This window comes from Vidua macroura, chromosome 7 (genome assembly GCF_024509145.1).
Source record: "Vidua macroura isolate BioBank_ID:100142 chromosome 7, ASM2450914v1, whole genome shotgun sequence".
NCBI classification, from domain to species: Eukaryota; Metazoa; Chordata; class Aves; order Passeriformes; family Viduidae; genus Vidua; species Vidua macroura.
Window position 1 is genome coordinate 38958204 of NC_071577.1, and position 16189 is coordinate 38974392.

The 16189-nt window shown below is 41.9% G+C and overlaps 1 protein-coding gene across 2 annotated transcripts in view; it reads right to left on the reverse strand.

Moving 5' to 3' along the window:
- The window catches only part of MMADHC (metabolism of cobalamin associated D), a 19685-nt gene extending 8896 nt beyond the window's left edge, over window positions 1-10789 (reverse strand). Inside the window, exons 1-4 of one of the 2 annotated variants that reach the window (XM_053981853.1) lie at window positions 10393-10789; window positions 8836-8980; window positions 6304-6512; window positions 656-761 (exon numbers count right to left, since the gene is read on the reverse strand). In XM_053981853.1, the coding sequence (XP_053837828.1) occupies window positions 656-761; window positions 6304-6512; window positions 8836-8980; window positions 10393-10401 (469 nt within the window). In that variant the 5' untranslated portion in view covers window positions 10402-10789. The remainder of the gene's footprint in view (window positions 1-655; window positions 762-6303; window positions 6513-8835; window positions 8981-10392) is intronic. The other variant, XM_053981852.1, reaches the window with a different exon arrangement.
- Window positions 10790-16189: the final 5400 nt, after the last annotated feature.

The following is a 16189-nucleotide window of genomic DNA, read 5'->3' on the forward strand; positions in this document are numbered from 1 at the left end:
TTCAGTCCTGCCAGCAGCCAATGACAGAGAGATCATGGACAATGGGAAATGTGCATTTCAGTCCTGCCAGCAGCCAATGACAGAGAGATCATGGACAATGGGAAATGTGCATTTCAATCCTGCCAGCAGCCAATGACAGAGATCATGGACAATGGGAAATGTGCATTTCAGTCCTGCCCACAGCCAATGACAGAGATCATGGACAATGGGAAATGTGCATTTCAGTCCTGCCAGCAGCCAATGACACAGAGATCATGCCCAATGGGAAATGTGCATTTCAATCCTGCCAGCAGCCAATATAACAGAGATCATGCCCAATGGGAAATGTGCATTTCAGTCCTGCCAGCAGCCAATGACAGAGATCATGGACAATGGGAAATGTGCATTTCAGTCCTGCCAGCAGCCAATGACAGAGATCATGGACAATGGGAAATGTGCATTTCAGTCCTGCCAGCAGCCAATGACACAGAGATCATGCCCAATGGGAAATGTGCATTTCAATCCTGCCAGCAGCCAATATAACAGAGATCATGGACAATGGGCAATGTGCATTTCAGTCCTGCCCAGCTGGCTCCAGCCTGCCCAGGCAGTTCTGTGCCCTCGGCTCTGACTGAGGCCCAGGCAAAGCTCAGCTCCCGCCTGCAGCACCACTCACCTTTCCTCAGCAGCTCAGGACACGCCTGCACTGCACACTCCACCTTGGCATGTTCAAAGTAGGTCTGAGCAGGGCTGATCTGCTGCTTCTGGGGGGCATCAGAACCCTAAAAAGCACAAAATTGCTCAGTGAGTGTCAAACAGGAGAAACTCAGGACATCAGGATATCATCAGTGATCACAGCCAGGCCAGCAGGGTCAGGTGTGCAGCCGCACTTCACACCGCTCATACTGAACACTGAAAGAATGATATCGTTGAAGATACTGGAAGTTATTAAAAGTTACTTCAAATGTGAAAAGATATGAAAAGATATGAAAAGAGAGATATGAAAAGATATGAAAAGAAATGAAAATATAGATAAGAAAATATATGAAAAGAGAGATATGAAAAGACAGGAAAAGGTAAGGAAAAGATAAGGAAAAGATAAGGAAAAGAAAGGAAAGGAAAAGAAAGGAAAAGAAAGGAAAAGAAAGGAAAAGAAAGGAAAAGAAAGGAAAAGATAGATAAGAAAAGATATGAAAAGATAGATATGAAAATGTATGGAAAGATAGATATGAAAAGACAGGAAAAGACAGGAAAAGAAAGATAAGAAAGATAAGGAAGATAAGAACATATATTAAAAGATAGATATGAAAAGATATGAAAATATATGAAAAGACAGATATGAAAAGACATGAAAAGATAAAAGAAAAGGAAGGAAAAGGAAGGAAAAGGAAGGAAAAGGAAGGAAAAGGAAGGAAAAGGAAGGAAAAGGAAGGAAAAGGAAGGAAAAGGAAGGAAAAGGAAGGAAAAGGAAGGAAAAGGAAGGAAAATATAGATAAGAAAAGATATGAAAAGAGAGATATGAAAATATATGAAAAAATATGAAAAAATAGATATTAAAAATATGAAAAAATAGATATGAAAAGATATGAAAAAAGAAAATATAGATAAGAAAATATATGAAAATATAGATATGAAAATATATGAAAATAAATTAAAATATAGATAAGAAAATATATGAAAAGACAGGAAAAATGAAAAGAAAAGAAAGGAAAAGAAAAGAAAGAAAGGAAAAGGGAAAGGGAAAGGGAAAGGAAAAGGAAAAGGAAAAGGAAAAGGAAAAGGAAAAGGAAAAGGAAAAGGAAAAGGAAAAGGAAAAGGAAAAGGAAAAGGAAAAGGAAAAGGAAAAGGAGGGAAAAGACGGCAAAAGACGGGAAAAGATAGATAAGAAAATATATTAAAAGATAGATATGAAAAGACATGAAAAGATATGAAAATAAATTAAAATATAGATAAGAAAATATATGAAAAGACAGGAAAAGATGAAAGGAAAAGAACAGAAAGGAAAAGGAAAAGAAAAGAAAGAAAAGGAAAAGAAAAGAAAGGAAAAGGAAAAGAAAAAAAGGAAAAGGAAAAGGAAAATGAAAAGGAAAATATAGATAAGATAATATATGAAAAGATAGATATGAAAAGACATTAAAAGATAGATATTAAAAGATATGAAAAGATAGATATGAAAAGATATGAAAATAAGTGAAAATATAGATAAGAAAATATATGAAAATATATATATGAAAAGATATTAAAAGTAAAATAGATTTTGGTGTTACTTAAATCCACATGGAAATATTTATATTTTATAGAAATACTAAAGTTTTATATTTTATTAGAACTGCGTTATGTTAAAGCAGAATACATATAAATAGTGAAACTGTGTAATATAGAGAGAATATAAATAGAATATAGAGAATATAGAATTTATATATAGAATATAGACAGAATGTAAATAGAATATAGAGGGTGAATAAAGAATTTATATATAGAATATTGAGAGAATGTAAATAGAATATAGAGGGTGAATAAAGAATTTATATATAGAATATTGAGAGAATACAAATAGAATATAGAGAGAATATAGAATTTATATATAGAATATATAAATAGAATATAAATACAGAATATATAAATATATAAAGCATACATAAATATATAGATATAAATATAGATACAATAAATATATATATAAAATACAAATAGATACAATAAATATATATATAAAATACAAAGCCATAAAGTTTTATTAAATATTTGAAATAATTAATTATTTAATACAACATTAACTAAGATGTCAGATATTCCCTGATTCTAAAAGTTGCACGAAATTAACTAAAGTGGAATTTTCTGGTGGCTTTTTAAGGCAAAAAAAAACACCAAACCTTTTTTTTTTTTTTTTTTTTTCTTTTTTTGGGCTTTTTAGGATGCAACCAAGCAGCAAACAGAGCTTCCAGGAGCTGATATTTCCCAACCCTTTGGGATACAATTCCCAAAATTTTTCCAATGGAGATTCTCTCATTGAATCCCAAAATCTGAGCGTTCATTCCCCAAAGCCAGAGCCTGCAAAGCTCAGGCAGCAGCACTGAAGAGCTGAGGGAATGTTGGGATCATGCTGCCATTATAAATTGAGAATTTTTTATCATTTGTATTCATATTTTATCCTTTATGGTTTTATTGAAAATTTTTATTGGAATTCATTTGATTGATTGAGAATTGTATTGTATTTTTATTATATTCATAATGATGAATCTGAATGGCTGCCAGAATCCTTTCATGGTAAAAATGGGGGATTCTTGGATGAATTCCAGGTTTTTGGAAGTAAACACTGCCCAAACTTTGCAAATCCATGAAATAAAACAGAAATTTCAATTTTACTGGGTATATTCATAATGATGAATCTCTCATTGTGAAATTGAGGGATTCCTGAGTGAATTTCATGATTTTTAGAACAAAACATTGCCCAAACTTTGTAAATCCATGAAATAAAACACAGAAGGAAATTCCAATTTTACTGGGTGCATTCATAATGATGAATTTGGAACACACTGCCCAAACTTTGCAAATCCATGAAATAAAACATAGAAGGAAAATTCCAATTTTACTGGGTATATTCATAATGATGAATGTGGAACACACTGCCCAAACTTTGCAAATCCATGAAATAAAACACTGAAGGAAATTCCAATTTTACTGGGTATATTCATAATGATGAATGTGGAACACACTGCCCAAACTTTGCAAATCCACAAAATAAAACATAGAAGGAAAAATCCAATTTTACTGGGTATATTCATAATGATGAACATCTCATTGTAAAATTGGGGCATTCCTGGGTGAATTTTGTGGTTTTTAGAACTAAACATTGCCCAAACTTTGCAAATCCACGAAATAAACCACTGAAAGAAATTTCAATTTTACTGGGTGCATTCATAATGATGAATGTCTCATTGTGAAACTGAGGGATTCCTGAGTGAATTTCATGATTTTTAGAACAAAACATTGCCCAAACTTTGCAAATCCAAATCCATGAAATAAAACACTGAAGGAAAATTCCAATTTTGCTGGGTAAATTCATAATGATGAATCTCTCATTGTGAGTTTGGTGGATTTCTGTGTGAATTTCCTAGTTTTAGAACTAAACGTTGCCCAAACTTTGCAAATCCAAATCCATGAAATAAAACACTGAAGGAAAATTCCAATTTTACTGGGTGCATTCATAATGATGAATGTGGAATGCTGCCAGAATCCTCTCATTGTAAAACTGGGGCATTCCTGGGTGAATTCCATTGTTTTAGAACTAAACATTGCCCAAACTTTGCAAATCCACGAAATAAACCACTGAAAGAAATTTCAATTTTACTGGGTGCATTCATAATGATGAACGTCTCATTGTGAAATTGAGGGATTCCTGAGTGAATTTCATGATTTTTAGAACAAAACATTGCCCAAACTTTGCAAATCCATGAAATAAAACACAGAAGGAAAAATCCCATTTTACTGGGTATATTCATAATGATGAATGTGGAACACACTGCCCAAACTTTGTAAATCCACGAAATAAACCACTGAAGGAAAATTCCAATTTTACTGGGTATATTCATAATGATGAATGTGGAACACACTGCCCAAACTTTGTAAATCCACGAAATAAACCACTGAAGGAAAATTCCAATTTTACTGGATATATTCATAATGATGGATCTGGAACACACTGCCCAAATTTTGCAAATCCACGAAATAAACCACAGAAGGAAATTCCAGTTTTACTGGGTAAAAAGGTGGTGAGACTTGGCCAACAACATCACCTTTGCAGACTGAACTCCTCCCATTAAATCACTCCTAAAATACTGTTTGAAAACAGTGAAATTGGGGCATTCCTGGGTGAAATTTGTGGTTTTTAGAACTAAACATTGCCCAAACTTTGCAAATCCACGAAATAAACCACTGAAAGAAATTTCAATTTTACTGGGTGCATTCATAATGATGAATCTCTCATTGTGAAATTGAGGGATTCCTGAGTGGATATCATGATTTTTAGAACAAAACATTGCCCAAACTTTGCAAATCCAAATCCATGAAATAAAACACTGAAGGAAAATTCCAATTTTACTGGGTGTATTCATAATGATGAATCTCTCATTGTGAGTTTGGAGGACTTCTGGGTGAATTCCAGGTTTTTAAAATTAATATTGCCCAAACTTTGCAAATCCATGAAATAAAGCACTGAAGGAAAATTCCAATTTTACTGGGTATATTCATAATGATGAATGTGGAACACATTGCCCAAACTCTGCAAATCCACGAAATAAAATATAGAAGGAAAATTCCATTTTTACTGGGTATATTCATAATGATGAATGTGGAGCACACTGCCCAAACTTTGCAAATCCATGAAATAAAACACAGAAGGAAATTTCAATTTTACTGGGTATATTCATAATGATGGATCTGGAACACACTGCCCAAATTTTGCAAATCCACAAAATAAACCACTGAAGGGAAATTCCAGTTTTACTGGGTAAAAAGGTGGTGAGACTTGGCCAACAACATCACCTTTGCAGACTGAACTCCTCCCATTAAATCACTCCTAAAATACTGTTTGAAAACAGTGAAATTGGGGCATTCCTGGGTGAATTTTGTGGTTTTTAGAACTAAACATTGCCCAAACTTTGCAAATCCATGAAATAAACCACTGAAAGAAATTTCAATTTTACTGGGTATATTCATAATGATGAATGTGGAACACATTGCCCAAACTCTGCAAATCCACGAAATAAAACATAGAAGGAAAATTCCAATTTTACTGGGTATATTCATAATGATGAATGTGGAACACACTGCCCAAATTTTGCAAATCCACGAAATAAACCACTGAAGGGAAATTCCAGTTTTACTGGGTAAAAAGGTGGTGAGACTTGGCCAACAACATCACCTTTGCAGACTGAACTCCTCCCACTAAATCACTCCTAAAAGTTTGGGCAATGTTTAGTTCTAAAAACCACAAAATTCACCCAAGAACGCCCCAATTTTACAATGAGAGGATTCTGGCAATGTTCCAGATTAACTGAAATTTCTTTCTGTATTTCATTTCATGGATTTGCAATGTTTGAGCCATGGTTAGTTCTGAAAACCTGAAATTCACCCAGGAATCCACCAAACTAAAGGCTAAAATACTGTTTGGAAACAGTGAAAACACCTGAAAACACCTTTCCTTCAGTGTTTTCAAACAGTATTTTAGCCTTTAGAAACAAAACCCTTCGGGGCAGTTTCTGCAGCTGCAAAACCGTGCAGAAAATCCTTTTTTTTTTGAGGAAAGCAGAGGGGTGCTCTCACCTGGAACTCGTTGAGGCACTGTGCCATGACAAACTGGTGCCTGTCGGTGGCCGAGGGCTCGGCCAGGAGGTCGGGCAGGCTCGGGGGGCTCCGGGGGGGGGCCGTGCCCTGCAGGTGGCAGCCGAAGCCGATGTTCCCGGGCAGCTGGAACCGCTGGTCCTGCGGCCCAAAGGGCCCCATCAGCTCGTCCGGCCACACCGTCCTGGGAGCTGCAGGGGGAGGAGAGGCCAGAAACGGGCAGGGAATCAAAAAAAACGGGATGGGAATGTCAGAAAAACGGGCTGGGAATCAAACAAACGGGCTGGGAATCGAAAAAACGGGCAGGGAATCAAAAAAAACGGGATGGGAATGTCAAAAAAATGGGGTGGGAATGTCAAAAAAATGGGGTGGGAATGTCAAAAAAATGGGGTGGGAATGTCAGAAACGGGCAGGGAATCTAAAAAACGGGCTGGGAATCAAAAAAACGGGCTGGGAATGTCAAAAAAAACGGGCTGGGAATGTCAGAAATGGGCAGGGAATCAAAAAAAACGGGATGGGAATGTCAAAAAAATGGGCTGGGAATGTCAGAAACGGGCAGGGAATCAAAAAAAACGGGCAGGGAATTGAAAAAAACGGGCAGGGAATTGAAAAAACGGGCTGGGAATCGAAAAAACGGGCAGGGAATCAAAAAAAACGGGCTGGGAATTGAAAAAACGGGCTGGGAATTGAAAAAACGGGCTGGGAATTGAAAAAACGGGCTGGGAATTTCAGAAACGGGCAGGGAATCAAAAAAAACGGGCTGGGAATAAAAAAAAACGGGCTGGGAATGTCAAAAAAAAACGGGCTGGGAATTTCAGAAACGGGCAGGGAATCAAAAAAAACGGGATGGGAATGTCAAAAAAATGGGGTGGGAATGTCAGAAACGGGCAGGGAATCAAAAAAAACAGGATGGGAATCAAAAAACGGGCTGGGAATCTAAAAAACGGGCTGGGAATCTAAAAAATGGGCTGGGAGTGTCAAAAAAACGGGCAGGGAATCTAAAAAACGGGCAGGGAATCAAAAAAACGGGCTGGGAACCCGAAAAAACGGGCTGGGAATGTCAGAAACGGGCAGGGAATCAAAAAAAACGGGATGGGAATAAAAAAAAACGGGCTGGGAATGTCAGAAACGGGCAGGGAATCAAAAAAAATGGGATGGGAATCGAAAAAATGGGCTGGGAATTGAAAAAACGGGCTGGGAATCGAAAAAAAACGGGATGGGAATGTCAAAAAAAAGGGGTTGGGAATGTCAGAAAACAGGCTGGGAATCAAAAAAATGGGCTGGGAATGTTAAAAAACGGGCTGTGAATCTAAAAAATGGGCTGGGAATTAAAAAAACAGGCAGGGAATGACAAAAAACAGTCAGGGAATTAAAAAACGGGCAGGGAATCTAAAAAAACGGGCTGGGAATCTAAAAAAAAGGGCTGAGAATCCAAAAAAAAACGGGCTGGGAATCAAAAAAAACGGGCTGGGAATGTCAAAAAACAGTCAGGGAATTAAAAAACGAGCTGGGAATCAAAAAAAACGGGCTGGGAATCAAAAAACGGGCTGGGAATCTAAAAAACGGGCTGGGAATCTAAAAAACGGGCTGGGAATCTAAAAAACGGGCTGGGAATCTAAAAAACGGGCTGGGAATGTCAGAAACAGGCAGGGAATCAAAAAAAACGGGCTGGGAATGTCAGAAACGGGCAGGGAATCAAAAAAAACGGGATGGGAATCAAAAAAAACGGGATGGGAATCGAAAAAATGGGCTGGGAATTGAAAAAACGGGCTGGGAATTGAAAAAAAACGGGATGGAAATGTCAAAAAAAAGGGGTTGGGAATGTCAGAAACGGGCAGGGAATCAAAAAGAACGGGCAGGGAATCTAAAAAACGGGCTGGGAATGTCAAAAAACAGTCAGGGAATTAAAAAACGGGCTGGGAATCAAAAAAAAATGGGCCGGGAATAAAAAAAAAACGGGCGGGGAATCCAAAAAACGGGCTGGGAATGTCAAAAAATGTGCTTTTTTTTTCCCCCTAAATGTGCTTTTTTTTTCCCCCTAAATGTGCTTTTTTTCCCCCAAATGTGCTTTTTTCTCCCTAAATGTGCTTTTTTCTCCCTAAATGTGCTTTTTTTCCCCTAAATTTGCTTTTTTTTTTTCCCTAAATGTGCTTTTTTACCCCTAAAAGTGTTTTTTTACCCCCAAATGTGTTTTTTTTCCCTAATTGTGCTTTTTATTCCCCTAAATGTGCTTTTTTTTTCCTAAATGTGCTTTTTTCCCCCTAAATGTGCTTTTTTTTTTCCCCCCCTAAATGTACTTTTTTTCCCCCTAAATGTGCTTTTTTTCCCCTAAATGTGCTCTTTTTCCCCCAAATGTACTTTTTTTCCCCCCTAAATGTGCTTTTTTTCCCCTAAATGTGCTTTTTTTTTCCCTAAATGTGCTTTTTTTCTCCTAAATGTGCTTTTTTTTTCCCTAAATGTGTTTTTTTTCCCCCCTAAATTTGCTTTTTTTCCCCTAAATGTGCTTTTCCTTACATAAATCAGGAGGTGAAGCAGCCACGTGAGGCTCATCTGAGCCAGAGGATCCTGCAGTGGAAAAACTTTTGGCATTCCCAATTCTTCTGAGCAGGGAAGAAAAGCCTGGCAGGTAGGTGACCAATCTTGCTCTGTTACAGAGCACCTGAGGGAAAAAAAATTCAAATAATGACTTAACAACACCATAAAATAATAATAATTTAATGATAAAAATCAAATTAATCATTGAAACACAGCTCTGTGAGTCACAAGGGAAATCCTCCTTCAAGAATGATGTTAAAATGTGAATTATGACCAGCTGTAACATCAAGTTGTAGAAATGTTTTATTGTTATTTTTATATTTTTGCTGTTCCAAACAAAAAAAAGAAAAAAAAAGCCTTAAAAATAAATGGTTTTAGTGTTAATTAAAGGCCTGAAAATTTAAAATAGCACCACTGAAACCCCACAATTTAAATTAAATTGTGCCTAGGGATTGTCTCCATGATTGTTTCCTGGAAAATACAAATGCCTCCTGCCACAGTGGGGGTGGTTTTTTTTTTGGAAAATTCAACTTTTCAGGTGAGGAACAGCAATTCTTTTGAGAAAAGAACATAAAAGGATTTCCCTCAAGCGCTGCAGCTTTGACTCTATAAAAAAAACGACACAATTTTACATCAAAAAGAGGCACTTTCAGAAGTAATTGACTTTTAAAAGAAGAGAAGAAATGCTGCCATTTGGATGGTAAATATAAAAATTGTATTTAAAGCATCAGCACCTGAGGCACTTTTTCACCCAGCACTCCTGTGTAAATATCAAATAATTCCTACCAAATTATAAAAACTCAGATGCTTCAAGCCACATTTAATTGATGCCTTAAATCAATTATTTCCAGCTCAAGCCTGGAGCTGTCTCCTTCTAAAACAGCTTTAAAAGGTTCCTGCAACACAACAAAAATCTGATTCCATTCTCAAATATTTTTTTTTTTAATCGTGTCAAATTGCGATTGAAATTCATTTCCGTGTGCTGCTGATGTTATAAACAGATGTAAACAATCAGAGGCAACATGTAATTAGCAGAAAAGAGGATTTTCTGACGGAGATGTCACTAATTACAGCTCGCTCATGCAAATATTGACACACGTGGCGTTACACACCAAACACCACCGAGGGAAAGGATTCATGAATTATTCACGTCCCCGCGGCGACAGCAATACAAAAATAAAAACGTTTTATGCTCCAGCCTGAAATCAGCTGAGCGGTGCAAACAGAATTCCCCCAGGGCTGAGCGCAGGATGGCCGAAAAAGCAGAGAAAAAACGGATTTAATCTTTAATTTCATTGGTACTCTGGGATATTCACACTGGAGCACGGCTGGATTGGGATTTTAGGGAGAAATTCTTCCCTGCGTGAGGTCCTGCGGAACCCCTGCAAGTTCCAAGCACACTGGAAGCTGTCCCTGCCCTGAGTGGGAATTAAATGATTTTTTGAAAGTTTTTTTCCCCCACCCAAACCTGTTTGTAATTCCATTTAATCCTCAATTCCGCCGGGATATCCGCAAGAGCTGGCGCCACTCACTCACATTGGCCATGGCTGCTCTCCCCTCGCTGACAGGCCCGGACACGCCTGGAAAAGAGAAAAGAAAAGGGGAAACAGCAGGAAGGGGACGAGGAAGAGGAAGGAAAGGGAAAAGAAAAGGGGAAACAGCAGGAAGGGGACGAGGAAGAGGAAGGAAAGGGAAAAGAAAAGGGGAAACAGCAGGAAGGGGACGAGGAAGAGGAAGGAAAGGGAAGAGGGAAGGGGAAAGAAGGCGCTGAACGCCCCGGCCCCGGAGCCCCCTCACACCCAGCACGGCCTGCCCGCGTCCCAGGAGCGGCGCCGCCGCGGACAGGCGGCGGCAGCCGACGAGAAGGGAAAAAGGAAACTGGAAATGGGAGAAGGAAGAGGGAAAAGGGAGAAGGAAGCGGGAAAAGGAAGCGGGAAAAGAGGAAAAGAAAAAGGAGCCCCCGGCCCTCCTCACCTCTTCCTGCAAAATGGCGGCGCCCACCCGCCCCCGCCGCGCCCTCGCCGCGCGCCCCCAGGCCGAGCCAGTCGATCCGCCGACACCTCGATGGGAGCGGCGCGGAACAGCGCGGAATCAGCCGCTCGGCGTTCGGTTGCTCAGGGCCGCGGGAGGGGCGGTGGAGGCCGTGAGGGGAAGGCGGCGATGGCGGCGGGGCCGGCGGGGCCGGGGAGGTTCCCGTGGGACCGGCGGGGCCGGGATCGGTCGTGGCGGGGCCGGGATCGGTCGTGGCGGGGCCGGGGTGTCCCCTCGGTGCTCCCAAGGCGGTGTTGCCCCGTGTGAGGGGCGGAGAAGGGCGGCCGTGGGTGCCGCGGCGGCGGGGCTGTTCCCGCGCGGGGCACCAGGGGGCAGTCGGGGAGCGGCAGCCGCGCTCGTCGCCCTCATCATTGCCGGGATCCCAAAAGTGGGAAATGGGGAGAAAAGGGGGAAAAGGGATTTTGTTGAAGGGAATCGAAAGGAGGGGAGGATGTTTCCGCTAAGGAAAAGCGCAAAGCCGGGGGTTCGTTGGGAATGGGGAGCATCAGTGGCGCTTCTGCCACAAAACTGTGACTTCAAGGGCAATACCTTAAATAACTTCTACAAAGTAATGATAAAAATATTGAAAATCTGCTTCATTGGCTTCCCTCCCTGTTGTTTTTGGGTTTTTTTAATGGAAAAGCTCTGGACAGGCTCCCCAGGGAATGGTCACAGCCCCAAGGATTAAAGTTTTCTTTCTCATTTTTTGCCATTTCTTTGCTGTCTGTTCCAAGCAGCGTTGTTGGTGAAGGAAAAGGAATTTTAATCTCTCCCAAATAAAAGTTTGGGCGTTCCCATCCCTCAGTGACTTTGCACAAGGCCTTGAATTTATTTTCCTTCTAAACCAGGACATTTATTTTGCTTTTTCACTGGTTTATTAGCAGAAATTTATGAACATAAACCAGTGCCAGAGGTTTCCATAGTTCAAAATCAGAGCAGGACATTGGGTCTGTGGCCAGAACAATAACATTCAGCTTTACAGTGTCCTTACTGCATTTAATAAAGTCTTGGCTTTATTTTATCAGGATCTAGAGGAAATTGTGATATCCATTCCTGAACAATGTGATGCATTAAGTAGCTATAATGTTGCAATTTTGATTTTTGGATTTTTTTTTTCCATGAGCGCATTCGCTCACTGTTGGATGCCACTCAACTCTTTTATTGAGTCAATGTTAGCACACTTAATTCTCATTTGCTTTTGTATTAAACATTCATGTGGAATCTCTGAACTTCAGAAAAAAAAAAAAAAAAAAAAAAAAAGAGATGAGAAATCAGAGAAATTCAACTTTAACTCTTTACAGGATGTGATTTATGTCCTCTACTAGGAAGCGCTGTGGATTAAATCCAGCCTGTATTGACTTGTCCTTAGGCAATCCCAATTTATCTCCTCTCCAGGGCTGCCACTTCCAGCTACTCCAATCAATCCAGGAGTTATCAGCCCCTCAAGTCTGTGGCCTGAATTCATAAAGATTCATTTCAATAAAGTTCCTATTCAAAGGAGGCTGCGGAATCAAACGATCCAATTACAGATTTATCAAATATTAATAAGGGAAAATCTTCCTGATCTTTTGGATGCCAACATCCTTCTCCCCTGGTGTCAGGAAAGTAATTAGCAGCTGGCTTTGATTAAATTCTTCCCTCGGAGATTGCTGCTCTCAGTTTGAGGGAGAGGAAGAAATGCACACGACAGGATTCCTAATTCCTCCTTCGAAAGCCCTTTTGGAAAAATCCACGTGGCTTCAGCTCAGGGAAACTCCTCGGTGTCCAAAACCTGGAGCTGACAGCTGAAGTTCATGCCCAGGTTCTGCTGCTGTTACTCAGATGATTTTTTCCTCTGGGATCTCCAGCATGGAAAGGACGTGGAGCTGCTGGAGAGTCCCGAGGAGACCATGGAGATGATCAGAGGGAAAAGTTGGGAGAGCTGGGAATGTTCCCCTGGAGAAGGGAAGGCTCCAGGCAGAGCTCAGAGCCCTGGGAATGTTCCCCTGGAGAAGGGAAGGCTCCAGGCAGAGCTCAGAGCCCTGGGAATGTTCCCCTGGAGAAGGGAAGAATCCAAGGAGAGCTCAGAGCCCTGGGAATGTTCCCCTGGAGAAGGGAAGGCTCCAGGCAGAGCTCAGAGCCCTGGGAATGTTCCCCTGGAGAAGGGAAGGCTCCAGGCAGAGCTCAGAGCCCTGGGAATGTTCCCCTGGAGAAGGGAAGGCTCCAGGCAGAGCTCAGAGCCCTGGGAATGTTCCCCTGGAGAAGGGAAGGCTCCAGGCAGAGCTCAGAGCCCCTTGCAGGGCCTGAAGGGGCTCCAGGAGAGCTGGAGAGGGACTGGGGACAAGGGATGGAGGGACAGGAGCCAGGGAATGGCTCCCACTGCCAGAGGGCAGGGATGGGTGGCAGATTGGGAATTGGGAATTCCTGGCTGGGCTGGAATTCCCAAAGCCAGGCTGGAGCAATCTGGGACAGTGGGAGATGTCCCTGCCATGGCAGGGCTGGATTGGGATGAGCTTTAAGCTCCTTTCCAACCCAAACCATCCCATGATCCCATGATTCCATGATCCCAGGATTCCATGATTCCAGGATTCCATGATTCCATGAATGTTTTGTTTCTCCTGGCTGTGTGGGCTACAGGGGGACATTTAATGCAGTTTGATAAAAATCCTTTTATAGGAACAAAACCAAAATAGGAATCAGGAATGGCTTTCATTCCCCGAGGGCAGGGATGGGGGGGAGATTGGGAATTGGGAATTCCTGGCTGGGCTGGAATTCCCAGAGAAGCTGGGGCTGCCCCTGATCCCTGGCAGTGCCCAAGGCCAGGCTGGAGCAATTTGGGACAGTGGGAGATGTCCCTGGCATGGCAGGGCTGGATTGGGATGAGCTTTAAGCTCCTTTCCGACCCAAACCATTCCATGATTCCAGGATTCTTTTCTCTCTTTTTGGGACAGTGATTTCCTCTTGGCACCTTGACCAGGCTGCAGCACCGGGAAGAGCCTCAGGAACTTCGGCACTTCACCCCCTGCCTGAAAACTGAACTCCAGACCTCATCTGGGCTTCTCCTTCCATGCCCACCCCTGCTGGATTCCCTGCTCTGGAAGCAGAGGAGCCAGAGGTGCCCCTGAGAAGCTGCTTCGGTGCCCAAGACAAGCAGAAAGTGAATTTTCAGCAGTTTCCTCTCTGCTCTTCCAGGAACCCAAAGGAGCTGTGCAAACTCCATCCTTGGAGTCTTCAAAACTCTGGGATGAGAGCCTGGAATTGGACTGGAAAGCCCAAACCAGGGTTTCATCCTTAGTGTGGGCATTTGCTGGTTTTATTCCCAGTTCCACCCTGGGAGTTGTGGGAAATAGTAAAGGCCAGAAGATTTTCAGAAAGCTGGGAAAGCAGGCCTTAGAGGCAGAACAGAAAACAGAAAAAGTTACCACAGTACAGCAAGCAGGGACATGAAACCAGAACTTGAATTTTAGGAATTTTTCCCTGGTGGTTTTCCCTTTGGATACAGGAAGTGCTGGTTAAGTAGCACTAAAAAAAAAAAAAAAACCAACCCAGATATTCTTTATTCCCATTGTTCCCATTTATCTGTGCAATGATGGATTGTGCCCAGTGCTCCCAATTTTCCTAATGGCACCCATTAAACTTCATTAGGAATGTGTAAAACCCGAGTTCAAATCGTTGCCATTGATTTTGCATGTCTAAAACCTGCTGGAAGCACATCAGGACTGGAGCATTCCCAGCCTCGCCGGCATTCCAGCCCCATTCCCTGCCGTCCCAAAGGGCAGCACAGGGATTGGCACCTCAGCCTGTGGTCCAGGGGATATTTAGGATCACCCCACAGAGCTGAGCCATCCTTTGTCACTGTCCCATCCAGGGAATTTTTACCTCCAAACTCCAGCTCTTTTGTTTATCCCTGTATTTATTTTTCTTCCCGTTTTCACTGGGGCTCCCCCTTCCCTTGACCTGCTAAACCTTGGGAATGAGGAATGTCTGCTCCTGAGTGCCAGGGAAACGGGGATGGAGGAGAAGGGAGGAAAGGTTTTAACATGCTCTTTTCCCACAAAATAAACATCCTCTGGCTATAGGAAGAGTAAACTTCCCCTGGAAATGGATGTGTTTATATGAGCAATCCCTTTCTTCTGGCATTTCCAGAGATTTGCTGGCTACCACTGGGAGAAGAGGCTTTTAGGGGATCGGTGCAATTACACCAGATAAGTCTTTGCATGATTTGTTTTCTTTTTGGGAAGACATTTCCCCCCCTGGATGGATTGCTGTGATCCTGAAAGGGATTTCCTCCTTTATCTCCTGCGTGTCCCTTCCCCCTGCAATGTCCACCCCAAAGGACAGGGCAGGAAAAGGCCTTTTCCCAGCAAACTGCCTGGCTTTGACTCTGCTGTCCTGGGGACTTACTGGGAATCCTTCACCAGCACAGCTCCCTCTGTATCTGTAATCTCCCAGTTTTTCACCAAAGAGAGAATTTTGCCAGCCTTCCTAAACTGGGATGAGCCATTTCCAGGGACATCCTTCCAACAGGAGCCCTGATGCAGGATTACCCAGACGGATCTCAGACATTAATTCACCTCAGTTTGGTTTAAATCTGAGAAATCAAGCTTTAAAAGCTTTAGAATTTGCTTGCTAGGGATGAAACAGGAATATTTTTCCTGGGAAGCATGAGCTGCTCCTTGTTGCACACGTGGGGTGAGTGAGGAGATTCCCAGCTCCTTTTTCTCCAGGTCCCTTCCAGCAGCACCTCAGGGATGCTGCCACATCCAGCACAGCCTGTGGGGAACAGGGAATGATTGCAGGCTGGCTGTTTTGGGAGATATTTATATTTACCACTCCAAATTTATGGAATTTAGGTGTCAATAATTTAGTGCTGAGGTTGTCACCAAGGCTGGAGGCCAGAAATAATCTGGATTAGGTTTAATGTGACCTGAATTTGGTGGCAAATCTGGGAATTTATGGAATTCAGGTGTCAATAATTTGGTGCTGAGGCTGTCACCAAGGCTGGAGGCCAGAAATAGTCTGGATTAGGTTTAATGTGACCTGAATTTGGTGGCAAATCTGGGAATTTATGGAATTCAGGTGTCAATAATTTGGTGCTGAGGTTGTCACCAAGGCTGGAGGCCAGAAATAATCTGGATTAAGTTTAATGTGGCCTGAATTTGGTCCACACTGAAGCTGAATTTGGACTGGTTTGTGTCAGGACTGCATTCTCCTGAGGTCCCAGCTCTTGGAAGGAGAGATCCAGGAGGAGCAGGAGGACGTGGAGCTCTCTCTTGGGATCTGCTGGTGGCAAAGACATCAGGCTTGGCAGCCTGGAATGCTC